Here is a 24,386-nt window from a genome sequence, read left to right as displayed (position 1 = left end):
TCTGGGCCGTGTAGCTCAAGCAACCCAGCTGGATCGCTGGCCTCAACTAATTCCCCCCAGCCTCCACTAGTTCCTCTGCCTCAACTAGTTCCCCCTCCCCCCAGACTCCACCAGTCCCCCTGGCCTCAACTAGCCCTTCCTTGGCTTCATCTAGCCCAGCTGCCTGCAGCCAGGCCCCTGTTGGCAAGGCTTTCCCATCCCCCACCTGCCCCTCGTTCCTGGGCCTCGTTCAGTCATTCTCTTGCCCACAGCTGGGGAGCTTTTTACCCACCACCTTCCAGGACATTCCTACAGTCCCAGAAGGCCCAACTCAGCACCTTCCCTCACCCCGACCTGGGCCTTTTCCCTCCAGCTTTCTCAGGGTGATCTCCCCAGGGCCCTCCCACACTGTCTGGCCTCCCAGAGAGAGGGAGAGGCTCCTGCTAATGTTCAGGGAAGCCTACACTGGACCAGGCCCTGAGTCTCTGCGAGCTGAGCTCACAAATCTGCTCAACCACCCCACCACGCAGAAGGCGTCCTTCTCCCCATTTTGGAGACAAGGAGACCAAGGTTCAGAAAAGCTAAGTGCCCAGTATGAGATTACACTTTTAGGAAATGAGAGACAAGACATTTAAACTCCATTCCGTCTGACCCCACAGCCCAGGATAGGCCACCTTTCCTCTTTAACGTCCGCCTTCATAAGCGTGCTGGCCCCCAAGGCCCGGCACATGCCATCAACACCTATGTGGCTGAGGGAAGGACTGAGCTGGGCACACCCAGGGACTGGTCTGCAGTGACCTGAGAGAGGCGGTCAGCGCAGACCAGCCACCTAATCAGAGAAGAACAGGAAACCACCTGCCAGCGCTGTTCTGGAACAGCGTGGATTTCCCAAAATGGGACCTTTTTGGGTGGGAGATGTCCTTCTTGGACGGTGGGTGGGGGCGTCTGTGGGGGTGAGACCAGGCATTTGCATTATAAAGGTCTCTTTCCACTGGAGTGCTGGCTGGGAGCTGCTCTCTGCTGCCTTGCAGAAAGCTTCCAGGCCTTCAGATGGCTGGATCTCCATGGAAATTAGTTTGCAGGGAGAAAGGAGCTATTTTGAGGACAAGCGAAGATGAGAACCTGTAGGCTGGGGTTAGGGAAGGTAGCAGTGGGAGAGAGCTTTTCTGAATGACTCACTAAGTTCCCTCCTATCGAGGTGGGGAAACAAATGGCACGGCAAGAAAACCGGAAACCCAGGAAAAAGGAGGAGCGGCAGGGCTGACCCCCTCCCTGGGGGAATGGGATGGAGCAGCGACAGCAGGTGCCCCCTGGCCCCCCACCCGCGCTGGGGGTGACCCGCCCTTAGGGAACATCCACCGCGATTACACCTTCCCATCGGCATCGAATCTGCTGCATTCAACCAGCGTTCATGTAACCATGCAAAGGAGGAAAAATTTACTTAGAAAAAGGGGCTGCAGCAGCTTCTGCCATCTCAGAGGGCGACGGAATTCATCTTCAGGGCAGGGGGCACTTTTGTAGGAAAGCGTGTTAATCGATCCGCCTTCTCGCTTAGGGAGCCTGGGGAAGACTAACTGACACAAAGCAGAGGAAAATTACCTAAGTGATAAAGAGGTGGGGGTTTCTGGGTCCCCATGTCATCCTCCCATAGGAGGGGGGCGGCTATTTGGGAGGCAGGATTGCAAGCACAGCAGACGCAGCAGAGAGAGCTCACCCCAAGAGTGGTGGCAGGCCGGAGCCCGGGGGAAGGGGGTCAGGGACCTCGAGGGGGGAAGGGGGGTGTGGGGCTGAGCAGCTGAGAGGACAAGGCTCTTACATTTCAGTTTTCAGTTCCAGACATCCCAGTGGGGCTGTTACCCATCATCTGACAGCCTGGTTGGTGCTCACACAGCCCGGGGTCGGGCTTGGAGGAAACCCACGAGGGGCACTGTACTTGCTCCGACCACTAGAACTCAGAGCAAAAGATGATGCGGAGCCCAAGGTGCACCTCACAGTGCTGGTCCTCAACTCAGTTCTCCTGGGAACCCTCAGAAGTGGTGGGGAGGGTCTGGATGTCCATCCTGGGTGGGGGGTGTTGGCGCCAGCTCTAGACTCTTCCTGTGAGTGGGCCATTACAGGTAGCGCCCAGGGGGCCACCCCATGCTGGCAGCCAGTGGGCTCCCCAGGAGCCCCGAGTATCGTGCCCAGGTCTTCAGCCGTGCGGTGATGGCTACGGGGGGAGGGGTGCCCAAGAGGATGTCTGGGTGTCTCCAGCTGTCCTTCCCCCCTGGCCCCTGGCCCAGCGAGGCAGAAGGCTGGTACCTGGGGACGCGGGTGTTCCTGTGTGAGGAGCAGGAAGTGCGCCTGCAGGGTGAGGGGGCCCCGCCTGAGTGCGGTGAGGAGCTGTGGTCACGGTGGGCTTTCAGCCTCACCCCTGCGTGTCCACGAGCCACACCGCTGCAGGGCAGTGAGTGGTTCACTCCGTGGCTGCTAAACACACCAGTCCCTCCAGCTCTGCCCACAGTGCAGGCCTGGTGCCCATGAAGCGGGGCAGAGGCTGAGCCGCCTGAGCTGGCGGGAACAGCAGCCTGGGCCGAAGTGCCCTGGAAGGGGGGCCAAGCAGCCCCCACACTGGCCTTCGAGCAGTATGTGTGGCTCCTGAGTGCCGGGAGCTGGAGGCCCACAGCGCGGGTGTTGTTTACATGTGTTCAGTGTCTCTGGAGCTTAGCGACGAGCACTTAGAAAAGCCAGGAGGAACGTGGGGCTGTAGGCCGGCAGGTGGTGGTGGCGTGTGCGTGTGGGGGTGATGACATCGGCGCAAGTTGGCTGGCCGCGCGGTGCCTGGAGTCCCCGAAGCCGGGGGGCCATTTACTGCTGTTCCTGGGCTATGCCAACCTGTAAGCGGTTCCACGAAGTCCCCTCTAGTCAGGGGACCAGTGGCCCATCACCGACGAAAGTCAACAACCCCTCCTCCCCTCCTGCAGCTCTGCAACCCAACAGCCTAGAAGCGTCGTCTGCGGCTGAACGTCAGGAAAAAACTGCCACACAGCTGCGAGCTGAGTGAGAAAGGCACAATTTATTGGTCACGCAGACGGACACACACGGGGACGTGGGGTGCGTACCCATTCTCCTGCACTCACACTTCTGGATTTGGTTTCCTATGCTAATTCTGTATGTCAAAAAGCAACACAAGAAAAGACACGGCCAATCTACTCTCCTAGTAACCAAGGAAGCAGGGCCAAAAGCCACGGGGGTCAGAGAGAAATGCCTGCACTATTCTGAGAGCCGGAACCGAGAGGCTCACCTCCCTGGCAGCCAGGCAGGGGAGCTTGGCTTTCAGGAGCGACAGCAGAGACTCTTCTATGAGCACAATGAGATAAGTGTCGGGGGGTTCGGCTCCAACCGTGGCCTGGTGATGGCTACCCACCTTGAGGGGGGCCCGGGCACCTCTAGCACGAGTTGAAGCCGAATCTCTACCCTGGAGTAGGAGCTGATTTTCCTTCTCCTTCCGACTAAAGAACTAAGACAGAGAGAGATCCCTTCTCTGGGCCAGCTCTGCTGCAGCCCGGGGCTTTAGCGAAAGCAGTTGGCATCACTGAAGCTAGACAAAGCCAGGTTTGTTGTACCCTAAGTGAACCACTCACTCTTCAGCTCCCTAAAGCCCAAGCCCTGTCTCACTCCAGCAAGGCACCGGCCTTAATTTTTAATGCTTTGTCCAAACCGCTCAGGGCACACATGTTCCGAACTGGGCGTCTGGAATGTGGTTTTGGTCAGCTGAAGAAGACTTAACTCATGCTTATAAAGCACTTAGCACAGGACCTGGCACGTGGTGAGTGCTCCATACACGCAGCAATTATTATTATTAATATTATTATTATTATTTTATATCTCCACCTACAAATCAGCGCTTTAGTTCCTTTCTTCAAAATGATGACCGGAACGAGGCTCATGGGTCCCAAGTACCAAGATCAAGCTGGGGGCCCAGGTACACTTTCTCTTCCACCCTTAGCACTTGGTGCCAAGTGTCGCAGTCAGGGCACTCTGCTGACCACACAGAAACTAGGCGCTCTCCTGAAAAACAGGAAGCCCTGCGCAGGAAGCTAGGTAGGAGGAGCCAGCAGGGGGTCCTGGGAGAAGGTCCGAGTGGCTTCATGCTGCTCCTCTGGGCTCCTGTCTTGCTGGCAGCTCACCAGGGGCTTTACTGTGGGACAAGAACAGAAGACCGTCAGTGCTGAATTCTCCACGAGGCCAGATCTAACTAAAGGTGCCAACGTCCCTACACGCCGTGGGCTAGATCAGGCTTCCTTCAACACGGTGGTGAAAAGAGCCAACACACTGTTCTAAGTACTTACCATATATTCCAATATATATGCACATAGGTCATATGCATATGTGGTAATTACAGTGTATGGGAAATAAAATAAACAATGTAGAACATATAGTTTATATGTAGGTTATAACATAGTAATAATATATAATAAAATTTCATCCTCCCTATAAACCTATGAGGCAGATTCCATTAATAGTCCCCTTTTTACAGATGAGTAAACTAAGGCTCAAGACACAGAGCCAGGAGGTGGGAGAGCTGGGATTCAAACCCAAGACAGTCTGGCTCCAGAGGCAGTTCGTAAACACTATTAGTTTTGCTCAAAAAGAAATCTATTTTATAGGAAGGAAGGGGACAGTGTGTCTGAAGTCTCTAAAATACCGGGAAAATTTTAAGTACTAACACTGATGATGATGATAACGCAATGTAAACGATCTGGGCTCTTTTTATTTACGGAGCCCGGAGTTCCTACAGGGCAGGCACAGGAGGGCTCGGAGTTTATCCCCAGCGCCTCATTTAACCCTTTCAGTGTAGGAGCAGCGCCTTCGGGGACAGACAGGCGTGGGTTCAAATCCTGGGATCTGAACGGGACCCGGCTGTCGTATCACACGCACGCACGCGCCCAGTGTAAGCCCCAGGGCGCACGGGGTGCCACGCGCATGTACCCCCCCCCCGGGCCAGCGGGGGCTCAGGCGCACGTGCCCCCAGCGCACCTGCATGGCCGCCCGGCTGAGCGGCGCGTCCTCGGGCCGGTGCTTGCCGTGGTGGGGCAGCTCTGCGTTCTCGCGGTAGTCCCGGCCCTTGGAGTGCTGCAGGTGCAGGACGGCGGGGCTCTTGACCGGGAGGGGCGGCCGCTGCGCCGCAGGGGGCGGGGGCGGGGCCTGCTGGCTCAGTTCCGACCGCGAGGGCTTGACGGGCCTCTTGGCGGGCACCTGGGCTTGGAGGCTGGCGGCGCCCTTGGCCTTCCCCTGGCTCTTGTCCCCGCCCGCCGGCCGGCCCTCGGCGGAGGACGAGCAGGTGAAGGAGCGCAGCCGGGGCGTGGGGCTGAGGAAGGGCGTGGGCGCCGGCTTGCCTGTCCCCTTGGTGCCCTCGGCCTCCTGGGCTTTGGGGAGCAGGATGCTGGGCGACAAGATTCCTGGGTCCGGGCAGGGCAGGGGCTCCTTCCTCAGCATTTTGGGCGATTCCTGCTCTTTCCTGGGAAGCAGCTTAGGGAAAGAACTCACAGACCCATAAAGCGGGTTCTCAAACATCTCGGGCTTGGTCAGCTGCGCGTCCTCTTGAGGGGAAGGTTCTGCGGAGTTCTTGCCCAAGTCGCAGGGCCTGAGGGCGGCAGAGAGGAGACACAAAGAAGCACATTTGACGAACGGCTGCTTAAGCCCGAGGGGGTTTTCTTTTGGGGTGATCAGAACGTGCGGAGCCAGATGGAGGTGGGGGTTGCCCAACTTTGTGATTGTACCGAGTGCCACTTAACTGTTCACTTTAAAAGGGTTAATTTTGGAGCAGGGGGATGGGCAAGAAGGGTGATGAGTATTAAGGAGGGCACTTGTGTTGAGCACTGGGTGTTATAGGTAAGTGATGAATCACTAAATAACGACTCCTGAAACCAGTATTACACTATCAACATGTTAACTAACTAGTATTTAAAAAGTGGGGGGGGAAAAGCATCTAATAGTGATTTTCCTGGAGTTTCATATAAAAGATTTCCTTCAATTTTGTTATGGGAATTTCACTTCAACTAAACAAAAATAGAGGATGGGAGGAGCAAGTACTGTGTTGCTCAAATGATGATCTCACAGGTAAGCCCACTCCTTGCCTTGACCGTTTCCACCATAAAAACTGTTCACACCAGAGCACTAGTGAGCAAGGGGGACTTCACTGAAGGATTCGTAGGAGAAAGGGAATAAGGAGCCCACTTACATGGCCCGCCCAGTACCAAAACCACCTCTTCAGTCCTTGTCAGAGAAGCCTGCCCTCCATTGCCCCCGCCCCTCACAGCTGCCCAAAAGACCTCCTCTCCTGGACTCCCCTCGAAGGAATCCGCAGCCTCTATATTGTCTCTAGCAAATTCTATCCTGACTCTCAGGAGAACAGAAGCCTGCAGGGGACCAGACCCCCTCAGGGACCATGTGCTCTGTGAGGGCCCCAGCCCAAGGAGCCCCATTTAACAGACATGTAGGGGCCCCTCTATATGTGTGAGATGCTGTCCCAGGCACAGGAGGGGGCCACGAACCAGACAAAATCTGTGCTCAGGGGCCCCATGCTCCCAATTCACACGGTATTCTTCACACAGTCCTCTCCCTGGAGAGCTCCTGGTGAGCGTGCTTTCCTTCAGGTCCTCACTTGGAGTGGGAAAGAAAAAAATGGTGGTCATGCTGAAAATCCGAGGGAGCCTGGAGAGATGTGAGCCAGGGAGAGAAGCCAGTGGTGAGCCAACAGGCCTGACGCTGGGCAGCGCAGGGACTTCACGCTGCAACTCACAGGACATGAGACCTGCCTTTATTTTTGTGGTTCCTGAATTACTGCTGCTCGGAGGTGAGGTGATTTCCTGCTGAGCGAATTATAACCAGGAATGGGAACACATTTTACTTTCTGGCCAACAGCACAATCTCCTGGGGGAGTGTTCCGGCTTCTGCTTTCTACAGAAAAAAAGGGAAGCAGGTCCCTTGGAACCCACTGAAGTGTTCAGGTTGTGACGCCTCTTACTGATGGAATGTATGCTGAAACACTCTTCCAAAGTTGCCAACCTGCCGAGGCTAATCGACTCTTTAGGGAATAGGCGTGGGCTCAGGGGAGGGGAGGCGAGCCTCGGGGACATGCCAAAGGGGGCTTGACTGTAGACTCGCTTTTTTGCTCATTACTCTTTGGAAAGACCTAGAAGCAGCTGTATAACCAGAAATGTTGGGGCCTTGAACGAAGACTTTGGAAAGCTGCCCCTCCACCTCAGGCCACCCTCTGCACCCCTGTCTGGATCCTCAAAGATCTTTGCTATGAATTAGTGCGGGGAGGAAGGTGCAAGTAGGTCCAAGCGGCATTGACCAGAAGTTTCTGATGAAGAGTGAGAAGTAGGAAAGAAAAATGCATGGCCTGATTCCTGGCAGCCCCGTGACTGAGACAGGAGGATTTGGGGCAGCGCCAGGAAGAGGCCCCTGGGTCCAAGCATTTTGGTGATTCCAAAGCTCCTTCTCTGGGAAAAGAGCAGGGAGATGGAAGCAAGTTATCTCTTCTGAGAGGGAAATTCTGTCACTGCTAGAGAGGGGAAGTCTTGGTGGGGGTGGGGGAGACCGGGGAAAACCACACAAAATTTAAAAAGCCCCTGACCACAGGTAACAAGAAACCAAGTGCCATAGGAGGGCCATGGTTGTGGAATGAGTGCACCAATATCCGGGGCACGGAGTTCATTCCTCCGGTAAAATAACCTCCCTTCTCAGATTCCAGGCTTCCTTTCTACAGCTTCGAATCTCACCCTGGGGGCCTCTTGCCTACGAATGTCCCCGCTCTGAGGCTGTCACTGTGGAACCAGAGTCCCACTCAGGTCCACGCCATGTGCTGTGTGCAAGTTGTTCAGCACAGAGATACGCTGACTCTGGGAAGTTAAAAGCATTTCACTTCAAGAATCTCCTTGTTCTTTGAGGTTGTTTACAGCTCCGTTTCCCAGGGCTGCCGAAGAGGCACCTTGGCACCCTCCGCACGGTGGTTTTTGTCCTCATTTTCCCAGGGGAGGAAATGGAGGCTGTTTCCCCTTCTCCCAAGCTTCTTTCGGAGCGACCGGAGTACAAAACCATTATGGACAAACTCTGAAAGCTAGAGGCACCGAGACAGACAGGGTGGAGGCTCGGGCAGGCCTTGTCATCAACCCTGTCCTACACATCCTCCTCCCCTCCATTCGTCTGTGCCCCTCAGTCCACAGGAAACTCCAGCCAGGCCAGGTGCAGAGGCCAAACGTGGCATGAGATAAGAATGATGCCTGGGGGGCTCAGTCGGTGAAGCGTCTGCCTTCGGCTCAGGTAATGATCCCAGGGTCCGGGGATCGAGCCCCGCATCGGGGTCCCCACTCAGCCGGGAGCCTGCTTCTCCCTCTGACCCTCACCCTGCTCACGCTCTCTCTCTCGCTCTCAAATAAATTAAAAAATCTTAAAAAAAAAAAAAGAATGACATTTGACTGTGCTCCCCTCCCTGGCCCCTCCGACAAGACGGACACCAGCACTGAGGAACACAGTGACCTCACAGATGGGAAGCGAGGTCCAGAGCAGCCCCCCTGCAGTCATTCCAAAGACCGCCACCAAGGAAAGATGATGCTCATTATATTTGCTACATGTCCAATCACTGTTTATTGGGATCTGCACTTTTATTTCCCGGGCACGCTGTGCTTACTGGAAAATTCACAGGGCTCCCTACGTGGCCTTTCCACAAGGTGCTCACGGATGGGTTCACTTGGGATGCGGCACCCCGTGAGAAGGGGCTGTGGCTTTGGCTGCCCGGCCTGGGCCCCTCCCGGCTCCGTCCTGGCCCGTGCTGCCCTGACCGGTTCTAGATGCAGGTCGGCTTTCTCTGGGCTCCTGGCCTTTCCCCAAGTTTCTCGGCCAAACCCCTCCTCCTGCAGGCCACCTGCTCTCCTGCCCTTCGCACTCCCCCATGGCTGCTGCGTCTTCTGACTGGCCTCTCAAGGAGGGACGGAAAGGCTGTGGATGGGAACGGGAACCTTGTGGCTGAAAAGGCAGCGGAACTCAGAGCTGGGGAAGGAGGAAATCCCCACATGTTCCTTGAGAGACTGCATGAAGGTTCGCTAGTTATAGAAACGTATTTTCCAATAAATGTAGTTTTTACGGGAAGCTGTTTTGGGGGGGGGGGCAGTATCTTTAATATCTTCTAATTTTTATTTTATTTTTTTAAAGAATTTTATTTATTTATTTTGACAGAGACACAGCGAGAGAGGGAACACAAGCAGGGGGGAGTGGGAGAGGGAGAAGCAGGCTCCCCGTGGAGCAGGGAGCCAGATGCAGGGCTTGATTCCAGGACCCTGGAATCATGACCTGAGCTGAAGGCAGACGCTTAACGACTGAGCCACCCAGGCGCTCCAGAAATCTTCTATTTTTTATCAAACTTATACCGATAGGGTAGGACGTGGAGATTCCATAGGCATTTCTCGAGTGCCTGCTGTGTTCCAGGCCCTGAGGTGGAGTCGACAGTCACAGTGGACACACAACCCTACTACGCTCATGCAGCTTCTATTCTAGGGTCGGGTTCTCTGGTGGTGAAAACCCAGAGAAGGGAGAGGGCTTGATGAAGAGGACACTCACCTTGACTCCTGCGTCCTGGGGCAGGGGCCCCGCGTTGCTATCGAGGATGAAAACTTCTTCGGGGATACGGGTGGCTGGGAGGGTGGTGTCGGGGGACTCTCTCCCCTTCCGGGCCCCAGGGAGGAGTCCTTGAGCGGCTGGTCATAGCTCCAGGCTGTGGGCTGCTGGTCAGGGGACAGGGACTGCTTCATGTGCCCAAAGGGCAGCACCCCCATGTAGTTGGGGTTGATGATTTCAGTGACGCTGGAGCTGCCACATGGAAGGACCCTGCAGGGGAGAGGCACCTGAAGTCACACCCCAGGGCTCCCTTCCCTCCTCCAGGTCAGCACCACACGAGGACAGTGTCCTTTGAGGTCCCCTGGGGCCCCCCAGGCCCTCTGCTACTCCTTCACTTTTTGGACAGTGGATTGATTGATTGATTGATTGATTGATTCATACAACAAAATAGCTACTGGGTGCCTAGTAAGCCCCAGGCCTTGGGCCAGAAGGGAATGTGGGCGTGAACAAGGTGGCCCCGTCTCTGTTCCCATAGGACCCACATCAGACAGGAGAGAAAACAAAGCAAGCACAGTGGCTAGGAAACACGGTGCTCACACAGTGCTGAAGTCTGAGAGTAACCAAGGAGGCAGAGACAGACCAGCAGGAGGGCTGGGACCCACGGGGCACAGGGTGGCCAGAGAAGGCCTGCCTGAGGAGGCAGATAAGGAAGGGAAGGGAGACGGGTGAGAACGGACAAAGGCCCTGTTAGGAGGGGCTTGACCTGCTTCAGGAGAGTCTGAAGGCCTAGGAGCAAGCGGGGAGAATGGATAAGAGGCTGGTGAGGCCAGGCTGAATGAGGAATGAAGGGCTCCATCTGGGATATGTCGGCTTGCACGTCTGTGTGAGGCATCAAACTGGAGACGGCCATGCAGGCACTTGGAAAGGTGAGTGGGAGGTCACAGAAGTCAAGGCTAGAACCTTGAATGTTGGGGGGGGCGGTTAACCCAACACTGTGGAGGGGATGGCCTGGCCCTGGCTGAGGTGACAGGAGTTGGGTGCAAGGGGTGGGGCAGGCGTGACGGCGAAGGCTGGCCAGACAGGTCGTCTGAGGACCCAAAGGAGGGGAGGAAGCTGGGCTCTACAGCAGCGTTTGGGATTTCGCTTCGGCGAACCGGCACCACTCTGCCCCCTCAGCAGGCAAGCTGGCACGGAGACCGTGACCCCGCCACCTGGCTTGACTCTAGGACCTGGGAGCACATCAGTGAGCCAAGGTGACTATTGGGGACTGCTGCCCCCTAGTCATAGAGACTTTAATGTCTGCATTATTCCCAGTCCAGGCTCTTCCAAGAGCGACCTGTGTGCATTTTCCTCAATGATTTTTTTTCCCCTTTAGTAACAGGATGGCGCTCCTTGACCACCGAGCCATGCCTGCTGCTGTCCCTGGTCCCCAGGAGACACGGGAGCCATTCCCTCCCTGCAGCGGCTTCCCCCTGGACCGCGTCTTTCTGCTAGGCTGAGAGTTCCTAAGTCGGGGGCTGCACCAACTTTGCCTTGGTTTCTCTAGAATCTGACACACGCCAAGTGCTCAGCCAATGTCAGTGAATTGAACTTTTTTTTTTTTTAAGAGAGAGCGAGCGAGACAGGGGAGAGGCAGAGGGAGAGAGAGAATCGTAAGCAGGCTCCGCACCTAGCACAGAGCCCGACGCAGGGCTCGATATCCTGACCCTGAGATCACGACGTGAGCTGAAATCAAGAGTCAGACGCTCAACCGACTGAGCCACGCAGGTGCCCCTTGAGCTGCTTTCTGACACGCAGGCGCCCCCAGGCCTTGCACGGGCACACCCGCCTCCCCAGAGTGGGCAGCAGGACAGCGCCGCTCCTGGGCCTGAGCTTCTGTTTCCTCCCTGTCCTTGGCTTCTCTGTGCTCCACTCACCCTCTCCTGGGTCCTGGGTCTGCAAAACCACGCTAGTTTGTAGGGAAACCCTGGCAGCAGCCCCTGCTCTACCTGTTGGCAGGTTCCCACTGCTTCATGGGGTCGTGGCTGGTGAGGCTCTTCAGGGACTTGGGCCCACTGGACTCATCTCGCTCAGTCTTCACAAAGTCTGCAAGGAAAGAGCCAGGGAAGAGCACGTGAGGCCTGGCGCCCAGTCTGGGCAAGATGGCAGCCGAAGCTGGACAGTGACTAATGGCTGGCTGGGCGGTGGGCTAAGCAAGATTCTGATGCCTCACGCACGTTCAGTGATTGACTTGTTATGTCTGTCATGGTTGCAGAGGGAGGAAGAGTTGGCATGTGCGACCCAGAGTTATCATTTCATGGGACATTTTCAGCTTGTTGGTGTCACAAGGGACAGGCAAATATTTCTTGGCAGATCCAAATAAAACCAATAGAACAAGGTGGCTCCACAAGAGCATTGGATACCAAAGCCCACCCAGTTTAAAGGGAGGGGGAAGAATCTTGAGCAGACTCCTCGCAGAGCACGAAGCCTAACACAGGGCTTGATCCCACAACAACCCTGAGATCGTGACCTGAGCTGAAACCGAGAGTCGGACGCTTAACCAGCTGCGCCACCCAGGCGGCCCTCAAGCAGAGAGGCTTTAATGTCATGGATACTATTGAAGACGACACGTTCATTTCCAAGTTTTAAAATTTTAGGCAGGATTCTAAGAAAATTAGAGTCTAGACACCTCCTCGTGTTCCCTATTAGCATGGTCTCTGGGCCGTGTTTTAGTATTTCCCAGAGGGGCAGTGACGGGTCTTATCTAAGAGATAAGACGTCTATAGTTGCCTACTGGGAATCAGCAGGGTCTCCTTTGGGGGCAGACAGGAGATGACTCCCCAGGGCTGGGATTGCACAGGGGTAAGGAAACACCTCCAATGAGTGTTTGTTCCCAAGCGTGGCTACACTGGTGTCATTCCTGAGAGCCACGACAGATGCCTCCTCCCAACAGCCAGCAGAAGGAAGCAGGTGTCGTTTTTCAGGACACAAAGCTCTGAGGTCAAGCTGGAAGAGGTACTGGGGGACCCTGCCAGGGAAGAGAAGACCCCAAAATGCTGCCATTTTGGACGGTAGCGAAAAGCCAAGGGGATGTGCAAGAATGAGGATGGGGGGCTTACTGGTGTGTACGGTGTGTGGAACAGCCTAGAAGGCCCAGAAGCCCTGGGAGGCACCATGAGCCATGAGGGCAGGGTGTGGACACGTGTGTGTGTGTGTGTGTGTGTGAGCTGCACACCACGCGGCCACAAGGAAGAACGGGTCACACGGGAAATTCGGGAAATTCTAAATCTCAGCTGCAGCCAGTGCTGAGCTGTGGTGAAGACCTGTAGCCTAGAAAGAGCTATTCAGGATTAGGCAGGTTTCTTGTGTCATCTTGGTCCTTCTAGTGGAGGCGCTAACAGGGAGTGACAAGGCCTAAGAGCCTAATCTAAGACAAGAACAGAGCACCTGGAACATTCACAAGCTTCACATCCTAACAGATGGAAGGTGACTGGGGTCAGGGAAGGATGATGTGCAAATCGTGGGTTCTATAGGGAAATTCTGGAATCAACTCAGAATTGGGCCAGATTGCCTCTCATATCCTTTCTTTTTTTTTTAAAGACTTTATTTATTTATTTGACAGAGAGAGACACTGCGAGAGAGGGAACACAAGCAGGGGGAGTGGGAGAGGGAGAAGCAGGCTTCCCGCTGAGCAGGGAGCCTGGTGTGGGGCTCGATCCCACGACCCTGGACCATGACCTGAGCCAAAGGCAGTCGCTTAACGACTGAGCTACCCAGGCGCCCCTCTCATAGCCCTTCTGATGCTAGATTTCTGTTCGGAGGCCACAGCAGAGAGAATAGTCAATGGCTGGGCTGAGAGACACCTCATTCGTGTCCCTCTCCCGGCAGCACTGAAAAGGGGGCAAGGGAGTAGTCGCACCCACTTACCGTAGAGCTTCTCCCTCATCTTGCCTTGGGAGGTCTGCAGCTTAATCTCCCCCCGGAAGTGGCCCGTCATTTCTCCATGGTGGGTGAGAGGTGTGTAGATGGGGAGCTGAGTTTCCGTGGCTTCTAACCGTAGAGCAATGCAGCCCTCGCCTGGGGAGGGTGGGGACAAGAGTCAGGTCAAGAGCCTGCCATTTCACAGGAGAAACTGCATTCAGCCTGCAGATCTAGCTCCACCGCCCAAAGATGATCCTTCGAAACAATGTCCAAGGCAGGGATTATCGAATAAACCTTTTGGAACAACTTGGGGAAAACATTTCAAACCTTACAGTGAAATGAACTTCATGTGGATTAGTTGATACAAAAAAAAAAATTTAAATCATAGAAAATCCAGCAGAAAAGCTAGACTTAAATACTAATCTGATTGCGAGAGGGAATGATAACTTCCCAGGGTTTGGAGCAATGTAAGAAATGACAAAACAGACTGACAGATAAGAGGATATAAAAGCTTAAAACTTCTGCACAGAGGACAAAAGGAAAATGGGAGAGACTGATGGCTTCACAAAGAGGGTATTTTACCTGAACACCATGAGGAACGCCTCAAAATCAAATCCCAGCAGATGACTGGGCAGGTAACCCAAGCAGATATTTCACACAAAAAGAACTGTAGCTGGTTGATTTCAATACATGGAAACTAGTTCAGTCTTCCTAGCCATCAAAAATGCAAATTAAGGCAGCACTAAGGGACTCTCTCACAGATAGGAAATTAGCACAAAATGGAAGGAAGGAAAAGGATACCCGGTGCCAGCAAGGATCTGGGGACACCTGCTCACTTGGATGTGGCAAGGTCACCATGGCAGGACACAGCCTTTATGGCAATCAGTTGGATACCGAGTGTCAAGAATCACCGACCTATTTATACCCTTTGACCCAGCACACATGGGAACTTATCAAGAGATGATCCAAAAGAATAAAAGATGTAGCTAAAGGAAGATAAAGAATGTTCACGAAGAGATCCATCTCAGCATTATTGATAACATGAACAGAAACAAGTAGAAGGAAACCCATGGGATATTAGGGAGCCATTAAATGCAGTAATCATGGAGGCTGTGTGGGAGGAAGATCCTGGAAAATGTGTCTCACTTAACCTGTCTCTCACTGGGTGAGGGAAGCAGCATAGAAAATGGTATCCCTAAGATGGTTATAAATACAGAAATCTATGTATGCCTTGTATGAGGAAGTATGAGACCGAAATAAAAATGGTGGCTGTAAGTAGGGGACGAGACTGTGGGTTGACTTTTTTTCCTGTTATTATTGTGAAATGCTGTTTGTATGAATACCAGGACGAAGAAACAGAGGAAGAAGGCAGTATTTGAACAAGAACACAGAACCATCCTTCCTGTGTGTCTGTGGCCTACCACCGAAGCTTCAAACACTGTGACTCCACACGGATCCCTCTGTTCTGCCCAGCACGACGGACAGGACCTCCCCATCCAAGGTCAGCGCCATCCTTAGGCTCTGGCCACCCCTGCCCGGGCTCAGAGACCCTCTTTCTGGTGCTGACTAGGAGAGGGTGGAGGGCAGGATTCTGGAGCTGGGTTGCCTGGGTTCCAGTCCAAGGCCACCTCAGTGGCCATGTGACCTCGTTCAAGTCACTTCATTTCCTCGCCTGTGCGATGAGTGTAGCAATTGTACGTGTATCCCGGGGCTTTGGGCAGAGCCTGAACAGTGGGCAGTCGACACACATGGACACTTTTTGTGTCTACAGCCTTTTTCCGTGTCCTGGCTTCCCTGGATCAGCATTAAGCACCTTCAGATTCCTTCCACTGAAAACAAACACCCTCCCCGGACCCAGATCACATTCTTGCCTGTCTCGTGAAAGGAGCTGCTTGATCTGGCTCCTGCCTCTAACTCTCTCTGGCCACCTGCCCCTCTCACCCTTGCGTTCTAGCCACACTGAATGTATCACGGTCCAGGGTGAACCTGACATTGGGCTGGAGCCACGGACTGGCTGAAGACAATGTCACAGAAGATGATGTCTCCCTAGTAGGATGGCTGGTGTCTGCCCAGTAGGGGCCCTGAGCAATGCCAGACAGACCTGGGTTCAAATTAGGGCTCAGTCAGTTACTCCCTGTGGCTTGGGCACAGTCCCATAACTTCTCTGAGCCTCAGTTTACTCACCTACTGATTGGGAGAACAGTATCTGCTTTATAAGATCTTGTTAGGATTAAATAATTCCTGCAAAGCACCTGGCACAGAATCTGACAGAGGAAAGACCCAATAAACGAGAGGGATTGTGGCTGCTGGCTCTTCCTCCCAGAAGCCCGACGGGGCAGGAAGGATGGTTTACCAGTTATTTGTCCCTCTGGCAGCCCTGGGAGCGGGAGAGGAGTGGCATGAGAGCAGGATGGTGGGCTTCCCTCGATGTAGACGCTGCCGCCTCCCTTACATCATAGGCCACCAGCTAAGAGCAGGTGAGGTGCCGGCAGCACGTGTCCTGGGACGCTTACCGTAGGATTCGTCGCTGTCGGAAGATTTAATGCTAATCAGGATGTGCTGGTCTAGCAGGTACTCGGGGTCAGAGATGATGGGCTTCAGCTGCAGAGAAGGGCACAGGGTTAGAGCTGCCCACCGGGGGACAGCTGGGGGGAGGCTGCCAGCCCAGATGAGGGGCGTGCCTGAGCAAACAGGACTACAGGTGTTCTTATTAGTCAAATTTGAATTTCTGCTTTTCATGTTCAAGATAGTAGGAAGGAACCACACGTCCACCCTCTCCAGCATGCGGGGTTCACTTCTGTCCCTGTCTCCCCCCAATCATACCGCACCCCAGGAGAGAGCTGGACCCCAAGTGTGCCCCACATCCCCTGCTTCCCTTCCCTTCTTTCCCCTCCCTTGCATACCCCAGCATCATGCGGGTGGGGGCCAGGCTGACACAAAAGTGGTAATGGGACCAGGAACCGGGTCCAAATGCACCCCACTCCCCACCGCAGGCTTCCCCCCAGCAGGTGGCACACAAGGCCTGCCCTCCATCTGGACAGGGTCTCCCTGCAGGGGAGCCCCCTGGAGTGTCCTGCGGGTTGTCGGAGGGTAGCTCAGCAAATGACAGGCACAGATCCTGAGTTCCAGCCCTGTCCCCCTCTTCCTGCTGCAGCGAGGGACTGCTGGCTCCCAGCTGCCCTGCTGGTCCGGCTCGGGGCACGGCTGTGGCAGGCTCTGCACGTGGGGAGAACCCGAACCTCAGCAGTGTAGGCCACATCCGTGCAAGCACAGGGAGGAGCGTTCTGTGTGCACCAGCTAAGGCTCGTTCTCACGCTGACACCAACACGGAGGGGCCTGATAAAGAGGCCATACACCGCTCCAGGCTGCCCCCCTCCTTCCCATCCAGATGCCGAGAGACCCCTTGTGCAAGCTTCTGGGCGCCATGTTGCCCGACAGGATGGACTCTATCTCCATTCAGAAAGTTCCAGAACAAATGACCGGAAATCACAGCAGGTGCTCAAGGGCACTCTCGGGTTCCAGAGCCACAGCAAATGCTCAGTTCAGACTTGTAGTGATGATGGACTCAAAGTTAGACCCGGGCTGGGTGCCGCAGATGCAGGAAGACCCCGCCCTCTCGGGCAGCAGTGAGAGCGGGGTGGTGGATATCTGACCAGAGAATGTCTGTGAGGGACACAATCACCATGGGGGGCTGAGGGTAGAGGGAAGGGAGCCTCTGTCAGGGTGCTTTGGGGGGATTAAAGAGGGTACAAAGAGGGTGCTGTCAGGTGACAGAGGTGCGTGGAGGATCAGGGAGCAGGAGGGAGTAAAGACCTCTCAGGTGCTGTGGGGGCAGCATGTGAAGCAGGAGTGAGGGGGGGCCTGGGAGCTGAGGAGCTTGGGCTTATTTCATGTTAACAGCAGGGAGTCGACCAGATAAAGAGGGGGATGCCAGGATCAAACAGGCATCCTAGAAAGATCCGTCAGGCTTCAGGATGCCTCAGCAAGAAGGCAGGCGGGATGGAGACCCCTGGGAGGTAGCAGTGGGGTGAAGAGGAGGGACAGAGGCAGGAGGAGAAGCAGGTGTAGGCAGCGGTGAGGCTGTAGGTCGGGGGTACCCTAGAGTCTCCTGAACCAGCCTGGGGTACATGCACAATGTGGACTGGGAGGCTGGCATCTTTCCCAAGTTGACCCGAGGAGCAAACAAGCCATTTGGTTGCTGTGTGGGGCCACCGGGAGGGGAGGAACCGAAGGGTAGGGTGGGTGGGTGGGTGAGGCGGGATGTCACATTGGAGCCCAAAGCCACCAGGATGCAGGTACCTGAAAAGAGCCCCAGGACGGGGACTTCTGACCTACGCCCTGGCCTTGTGGAGGACCCCAGTCAGAAGTGTTCCCACATTAGGAGACTCTGTGATGTGTGATGTAGGTATCTGCCTTCTCGTGTGTGGCCCAAGCACAGGTTCCAATCAACAGTGCCAGTGTGGGTAGCCCAGCCCCCCAAAACTGCCCATGTACCACCCCAGCCTTAGCAGAGGATGGGTCCTTCTACCTGTTTAAGGCCATTTTTAAAGCTCCGCTTGGGGGTCCCCTCCGAGGGAACCTTCCAGGAGAGCCCCTGGGACTCCTGGATGTGTGACAGATCTGCCTGGCCCTGGACTCTCGTCTGCGTACCATTCCCTCATTATGTGATAAAGAAACAAAGCCCTACCCCACTGCGCACCCAGCATGAGCACTCAGGGAGGCCCACCATCAATTCAACATCATAAAAGCTGTTCTGGGTCCTGGGGGAAAGCCATTTTCTTTTCTGCAAGAAGGACGAATGTGTTCCCACTAAGGTCTGCCTATGTGTTTTCTTTTTTTTTTTTTTTTTATTTGAGAGAGAGAGTGAGAGAGAGAGAGAGCACAAGAGGGGGGAGTGGGAGAGGGAGAAGCAGACTCCCTGCCGAGCAGGGAGCCCGATGCGGGACTCGATCCCGGGACTCCAGGATCATGACCTGAGCCGAAGGCAGTCGCTCAACCAACTGAGCCACCCAGGCGCCCTGCCTATGTGTTTTCAATTCCCCCCGCTGCTCTCATGGGGTCATGGACACATCAAGTTCTTTCTGAGCCCAGTGTCTGGGTAGGAGCCAATGGACTCCCCCCTCTGCCCCTTCACCTGATCCTCCAAGCTGGGGCTGAGCAGGTGACAGGGCACTGCGGGGGGCATCAGGGCCTGGGGCCTCTAGCCTGTGTCTGTCACTGCAGCTGTGTGATGGTGAACCAACCTCGCTGGGATCTGCCTCAGTTTCCCTCTTTGCAAAGTCAAGTGGTCAACAAGCCCATCTCTAGATCTCTTCCGTGTTCCATGACGGGAACTGAAATCCATCGAGGAATCCTGAGGCCCCCGGGGCCAAGTTCTCCCTGGCTACATCCTGTTCTTGATTTACCTTTGGAAGGGTCTCGCCAAACTTCACCACCAACTCCCCTTCACTTCCTTCTTCATTTTCTCCTTCCTGACTCTTGACAAAACCTGTCATAGGACAAGAAGGCCGGTTTTCAGAAGACAGAACGAGAGCCAGACGGAAAAGCCTCCTAGGGTCACCCCACCTGGACCAATGAAGATATTTTCCCTCTTCTATCTGTGGGGCCACAGCCGCGTTCAGGAGTCAGGCTTGTGGGGGATTCTGTTTTGGTGCAGGGGATGGTCATTTGCCAATATGGTTGAATTATTTTTAGGAAAATCAAAGAGATTCCCCTCCTTTTCAGCTCTTTTTTTTGCAACAAACCAGGCAACAAAGAAATCATCACATCACAGGCAAGGAGATTAGGAAACATGACAGCTCATCCCACGCCACTCAAGATAGCAGCCTTTTGAAATGCTAATTTGAGCTTCCTAATATGCTGTTTCCATAGAAATGTATGCAAATGTCTCGATAGTTTATTAAAAACACCCGCAATGAAGATCCTCCTCATTTTGGAAGTGCCTTGCCCCTGCTTGGTTACCCGGGCCCTAGAAACTTCAAGGAAAAGGTGGGTCTGTCACCAAGACTGAGCCCGGGCTGAGTGGGAGAAGGAGGGGGGAGGGCAATACATCTTCTGGATTTCTGGAAGCAGCTGTCATCCCGTCACAAAATGCCTCCTTGGGTGGAGTTGATTCTGCCCTGCACCCCCACCTCCAGACCATCTCAGCGAAGGGAGCTGGAAACCACATAGATCTCGCCATGGAACAGCTTTAGACAATATGCCTAGAAATGTCACCCAGAAAGGGTGTTTGCTAAACAGTTTGTGCTAACTGCTGCTGGCTGGGAGGAGGCTGTCCATCTTGAGCTCGTTTGGGGATGCCCCAGACCACCTGAGAAAGATGCCCCGTCCCATAGGAAAGAGCAGAGGACCCTGGGGAAGAACAGGGCCCCCACTGGCCTCCTCGGGCTCTGGACCTTCGCCCAGGACCCTCTGGTTGAGTCAGAGCCCCAGCTTGTGGCGGGAGGGGACCCCTGAGTGCATTACACTCTGCCCTGAGGGGCAAGGAGAGGGTCCAGTGGCCCAGGATCCAGTCACCTAGACTCAGGGGTAACTGAACCCCTGAGGGCTCCCCCACCCACAGGCGCCCTTGAGGCCCATCTGTGAATCCTTCCCAGAGAGAGAGAGAGAGGTGGGGCAAAGCGCCGTTGATGAAAAGGCTGCCTGGCCAAAGGTAGCTCAAGGCCCACTTACTCTCTAAGCAGCTCGAGTGGAACTCCAGGTAGAATTTGGTCTGGGACTTGGTCTTCAGCGTGGCGAAGCACCGGAGAAACTCAATCTGCCCTTGGCTGTCGACAGTCCCGGGGCCTGGAGCAGGTGAGAAAGAGACTTGACTCCACGATGTGCCCAGACATGGAGCATTTTGAATCAGCCCCCAACACCAGGCTCCGGGGAAGGTGAGGTCCAGGAGAAGAAGAGGTTTTCCCTGAATCCTGCCACCCGCACTAAGCATCCCCGACGATGGGAACGTCCTCACAGGCCACGGAGAGCAGGGTGGGAAGAGCGAAGACTTCAGGGAGCCAAGAGCCCGACTCTCAGCTTTGCCATTGAATAAGCACAGCCCTGGCAACGCCTTTAACCTCCGTGCCTCAGTGTCCCCATTTGTTCTGGCCAAGAGAGCTTGTATAAAGGCTCAGTGGCTCAATACCCAAATCTGTCTCGTTTCTAAGTTCAAGTAGCAAGGGAGACTGGCTCTTCCTTCCTTAGGCTGACTTCCCTCCGCTCCTTATTCACCCTCGTTCCCACCCTGGTGGCTGGCCCGTCGTGGTATTCACCAGCATGACGAGTTTGCAGGCGTCCTCAGGCTCGCCGTGAGCAAGTTCCGGCCTTCCATGTGAATTCTGAGCCATGCGAGAGCAAGGACAGACATTCCCGGCCTCCCTCCCACCCTGCCTTTCCTTCTTTCCCTTCTCCTTTTCTCCGGCTTTACTGAGAAATAACTGGCAAATGTAATCGTACATATTTAAAGTTTACAACGTGATGATTTGATACGCATGTACACTGTGAAATGCTTACCAAGATCAAGATAATTAACACATCCGTCACCCACATAATTAACTGGTTTGTTTTGTTTTGTTTTGTTTTGTTTTTTTGGTGTGGTGACAACACTTAAGATCTGCTCCCAGCAAATACTATATTATTACCCATGGTCATCAAGCAGACTGTTAGATCCCCAGAACTGATTCATCTTATAACTGAAAGTTTGTACCCTTTGACCTCCATCTCCCCATTTCTGGCTCCCCTCAGTCCCTGGCAGCCGCCATTCTCTTCTGTTTCTATGAAATTGGCAGTTTTTTCCAAGATCCCACATATAGATGATACCATACACCTATGATATTTTTTCTGTCTAGCTTATTTCACTCAGCTTTCCTTCATTTCCTTAAACCCCACAGCACAGAGGCCAGGTTCCCCTTAGGACGACATTCAACCAACACTCAATCCAGGTAATTGGTATTTATGAGCATCGTCTGGGCAGAGTCCTAGTGGAGGGAAGGCAAGCCTGACACTGAGGATGTGCTGAGCGTCCTCACGGAGGGTGTGATGGCATGAGTCATCCCATCGATGCTGCAGGAACTCCGAGAAAGGGGAGATCGGTGGGAGCCCAGGGAGAGACGGAAGGTTCTAGAAAGACAGTGCCCAGAGCTAGGATAGAGCGAGGGTGCTGGATTGAGGGTTATGTGGAGAGGGGAGGTCACATTACTAGAGCAGACGATAGACCCAACAGTGTGGAGAAGAATGTCCCAGAAGACAGTATTCCAGCCTCCCCTGCAAACCTCAGGGCACGAAGGACACAGCAATATGGGCTTTTCCTGCCTCAGTTGGGCCCCCCACTCAACCTTCCTAAAGTAGCCTGAACTGTCTGCTGAGCACAGAAGTGGGGGGTGAACAGAGGAGGTGACAATATGGCTCCCCAGTCACCCAGACCCAGGCTGGGCACGCCACAGGGAACACCAGGCCCTTGCTGGGACGAGGATGGCCTGGTGAGCAGGGCTGAGCTAGATTATTTGAAAACATACCTGCAAATCTAAGTAGTATTTACATCAGCATTTCCCAAACTCAGTCAGCCATCCCATCCTTACAATGTTTGCCATCTCCACCTACCACGCACCCGCCCTAATACTCACTTAATATTTTTGTTAAATAAAATAGACTCACTTTCTAAACTTAACTAATCGTATTTAAATAAGAAAGCACATCACAAGACTAAGTGGAAAACCAGCATTGCTTGCCTTACACAGAAGAGACAAATGTGAAACATATTAAAAGTAAATGCATTACTGATCAAGGTTCACCCACGTGCCCCCCAGAACTGTGGCACATACAAACCACACCTTGGACAAACACTCATTTACTCGACTTTAAAGACCGAGTTAAAACCGAGGCTTAAAAAGCTGACATATTTGCCAAAGAGAGCAAGAACGCGCTCTGCACGGAAACCGTGATGTGGTTTAGAGGCGAGGAGGCCCCCTGGACGGAGTGTGGACGAGCCTGGAAGGTGAGCCTCCATGTACCGCAGACAACGGATTGCTGCAACCAGAAGGCGAGCGCCCAAGGCCTCCTGTCTTCGTGGAGGACAGAGGGACAGACGCCGCGCCCCACTTACCGTTCTTGGAGACGAACTGGGAGGTGACTCCCGCCTCAAATGTGGCGAAAACCGGGCTGTGGTCACTGGTCATGATGTCACTGGTGCTCCCTGCGGGGCAGGGAAGGAGAAACCCTTCTGGTCAAGCCAAGGATGGCAAACCCATGGCAGAAATCAACCTCTATTGATGGAAGCCTCCAGAAGTTTCACGGTTTTGCACCTGCCGTTCCGCTGACCTTCCACAACCACGCTTGAAAGACTCAGTGGAAGTGTGTTACCACCCTCTCCTCCACGGTGAAAATGTGCCTGTGCTAGTTTTTCTTAGAGACACACGAGGTTTTAAATAGATCATGGGGTGTGAACTGTGGACACTTTTCTGGTCTCAGCACTTCGTTGCACTGATTAGCTCATGGCCCAAAGTGGGGTGGGGACTTAGGTCACTGAGCTCCTCAGTGACAGAGATGGCACCTCCCCCCATCCCACAATGCCTCAGGATTGGGAGACAGTAGAAGGTGATGAAGTGTAGACACTGAGTGTAGACACCTCTTTTAAGGAACATGGGGCTTAGAGGGAAGGCGGCAGGGCATGTATGGAGGGCGGAAGGGAAAGCACAGAGTTCTAGAGATACTGAGTTCTAAGTGTCTGGCTGGGTACTCAGGGCTGGAGATTTCTCTTGAGGTTTGGAGTCACGATGTTAGGTGGAAGCAGAAGCCATAGGATGTCTGGGCTCCCCAGGGGAGGCACACGGGATGCAAATCCAGGCCACACTGGCCAATACGGGGCAAAGAGAAACAGCAGAGGAGACCAAGAAGGCAGTAAGACAATTGACATAATTTTCTATAAAGCTTTTACAGATCAGCAAGAGAAAGGTAAACATCCAGCTTCAACCAACCAAAGGATATAGGTAGAAAATTCCAAAAGAAATACAGATGGCTAAGAAACATGGAAAAAAAATGCTCACTTGCTCATGACCATCAGAGAGACAATTGAAACATGGAGACAGAATGAAGGAGAACAAGAAGAAGAGGCAAAGTGGGGTGCCTGGGGGAGGAGGAGGGGCTAGAGTAGAGGGCCCAGGTGAAAAGGTTAGCCGGGAGAGGAGGAGGAGGACACCCCTTCTCTGAGACAGGAGGGCAAAAGGTAGGAGGGGCACCAGCCTAAGTCATGTTGGGATGTGGGCAGGAAGAAGTCAGGGAGGGTCCAGTGCTGTGTGAAACAGGAGAGGACCAGGGTGGAGGGAGTCAGGCTGAGTGTGGGGGGGGCAATGGAAGAGGGGGTGTTCCAGCGAGAAGTTAACAGGTGGACAACCAGGGTTTTAAAAATGTTCTTAACGATATTTTATATATGTGTCAAACATACAGCACTAGCACTACGGTGCCTGTGCCCTAAACACGAGGAAGGCGACAGGGACCTGGATGGTCCCTCTGTAAGCACACCCTGTACGTCGCCCTCCCACAGTTGAGTCTGGGCTTAGCTATGTGACCTCCTTTGGCCAGTAGGACATTTGCAAATGTGAAGCAAGCAGAGACTCAAAAAGCTTTTCCACATCTGGGACTTGCAGATGTGGGATCCCTGGAACCTGCAAGAATCCTGGACTAGTCTGCTGGGTGATGAATTACACAGTCAAGTTACCACCATCGCCCCTGCTGACAGCCGGCCAACCAGCCGGCCAACCCCCCATCTGGGGGGGGCTCCTGGTCTGAGTGTGCCCAGCCAACACCAAGCAGAACACAGATGAACAGATCCCAAGTTTGGCCCAGAGAATTGTAAGATGTCGAGTTTCAGGGTTATTTGTTATGCAGCAATAGGTAACTGATACATCCTATTTATGCCAATCACTATAAGA

General features: G+C 54.0%; 1 protein-coding gene across 4 annotated transcripts in view; it reads right to left on the bottom strand.

Annotated features, from left to right (window-relative positions):
- Positions 1-3,015: 3,015 nt before the first annotated feature.
- The window catches only part of INPP5D (inositol polyphosphate-5-phosphatase D), a 112,832-nt gene continuing 91,461 nt past the window's right edge, over positions 3,016-24,386 (bottom strand). For 3 of the 4 annotated variants that reach the window (XM_036109581.2, XM_036109582.2, XM_078071469.1), the window contains exons 19-27: positions 22,562-22,651; positions 20,152-20,265; positions 18,885-18,967; positions 15,993-16,080; positions 13,486-13,635; positions 11,568-11,664; positions 9,583-9,849; positions 4,999-5,605; positions 3,016-4,159 (exon numbers count right to left, since the gene is read on the bottom strand). In XM_036109581.2, coding sequence (XP_035965474.1) covers positions 4,157-4,159; positions 4,999-5,605; positions 9,583-9,849; positions 11,568-11,664; positions 13,486-13,635; positions 15,993-16,080; positions 18,885-18,967; positions 20,152-20,265; positions 22,562-22,651 — 1,499 coding nt within the window. In that variant the 3' untranslated portion in view covers positions 3,016-4,156. The remainder of the gene's footprint in view (positions 4,160-4,998; positions 5,606-9,582; positions 9,850-11,567; positions 11,665-13,485; positions 13,636-15,992; positions 16,081-18,884; positions 18,968-20,151; positions 20,266-22,561; positions 22,652-24,386) is intronic. The other variant, XM_078071468.1, reaches the window with a different exon arrangement.

The sequence above is a fragment of the Halichoerus grypus genome, chromosome 4 (genome assembly GCF_964656455.1).
Source record: "Halichoerus grypus chromosome 4, mHalGry1.hap1.1, whole genome shotgun sequence".
In the NCBI taxonomy this organism is placed as follows: domain Eukaryota; kingdom Metazoa; phylum Chordata; class Mammalia; order Carnivora; family Phocidae; genus Halichoerus; species Halichoerus grypus.
The sequence above is the reverse complement of the archived record's forward strand: the minus strand, read 5'-3'. Positions and strand labels throughout refer to the sequence as shown.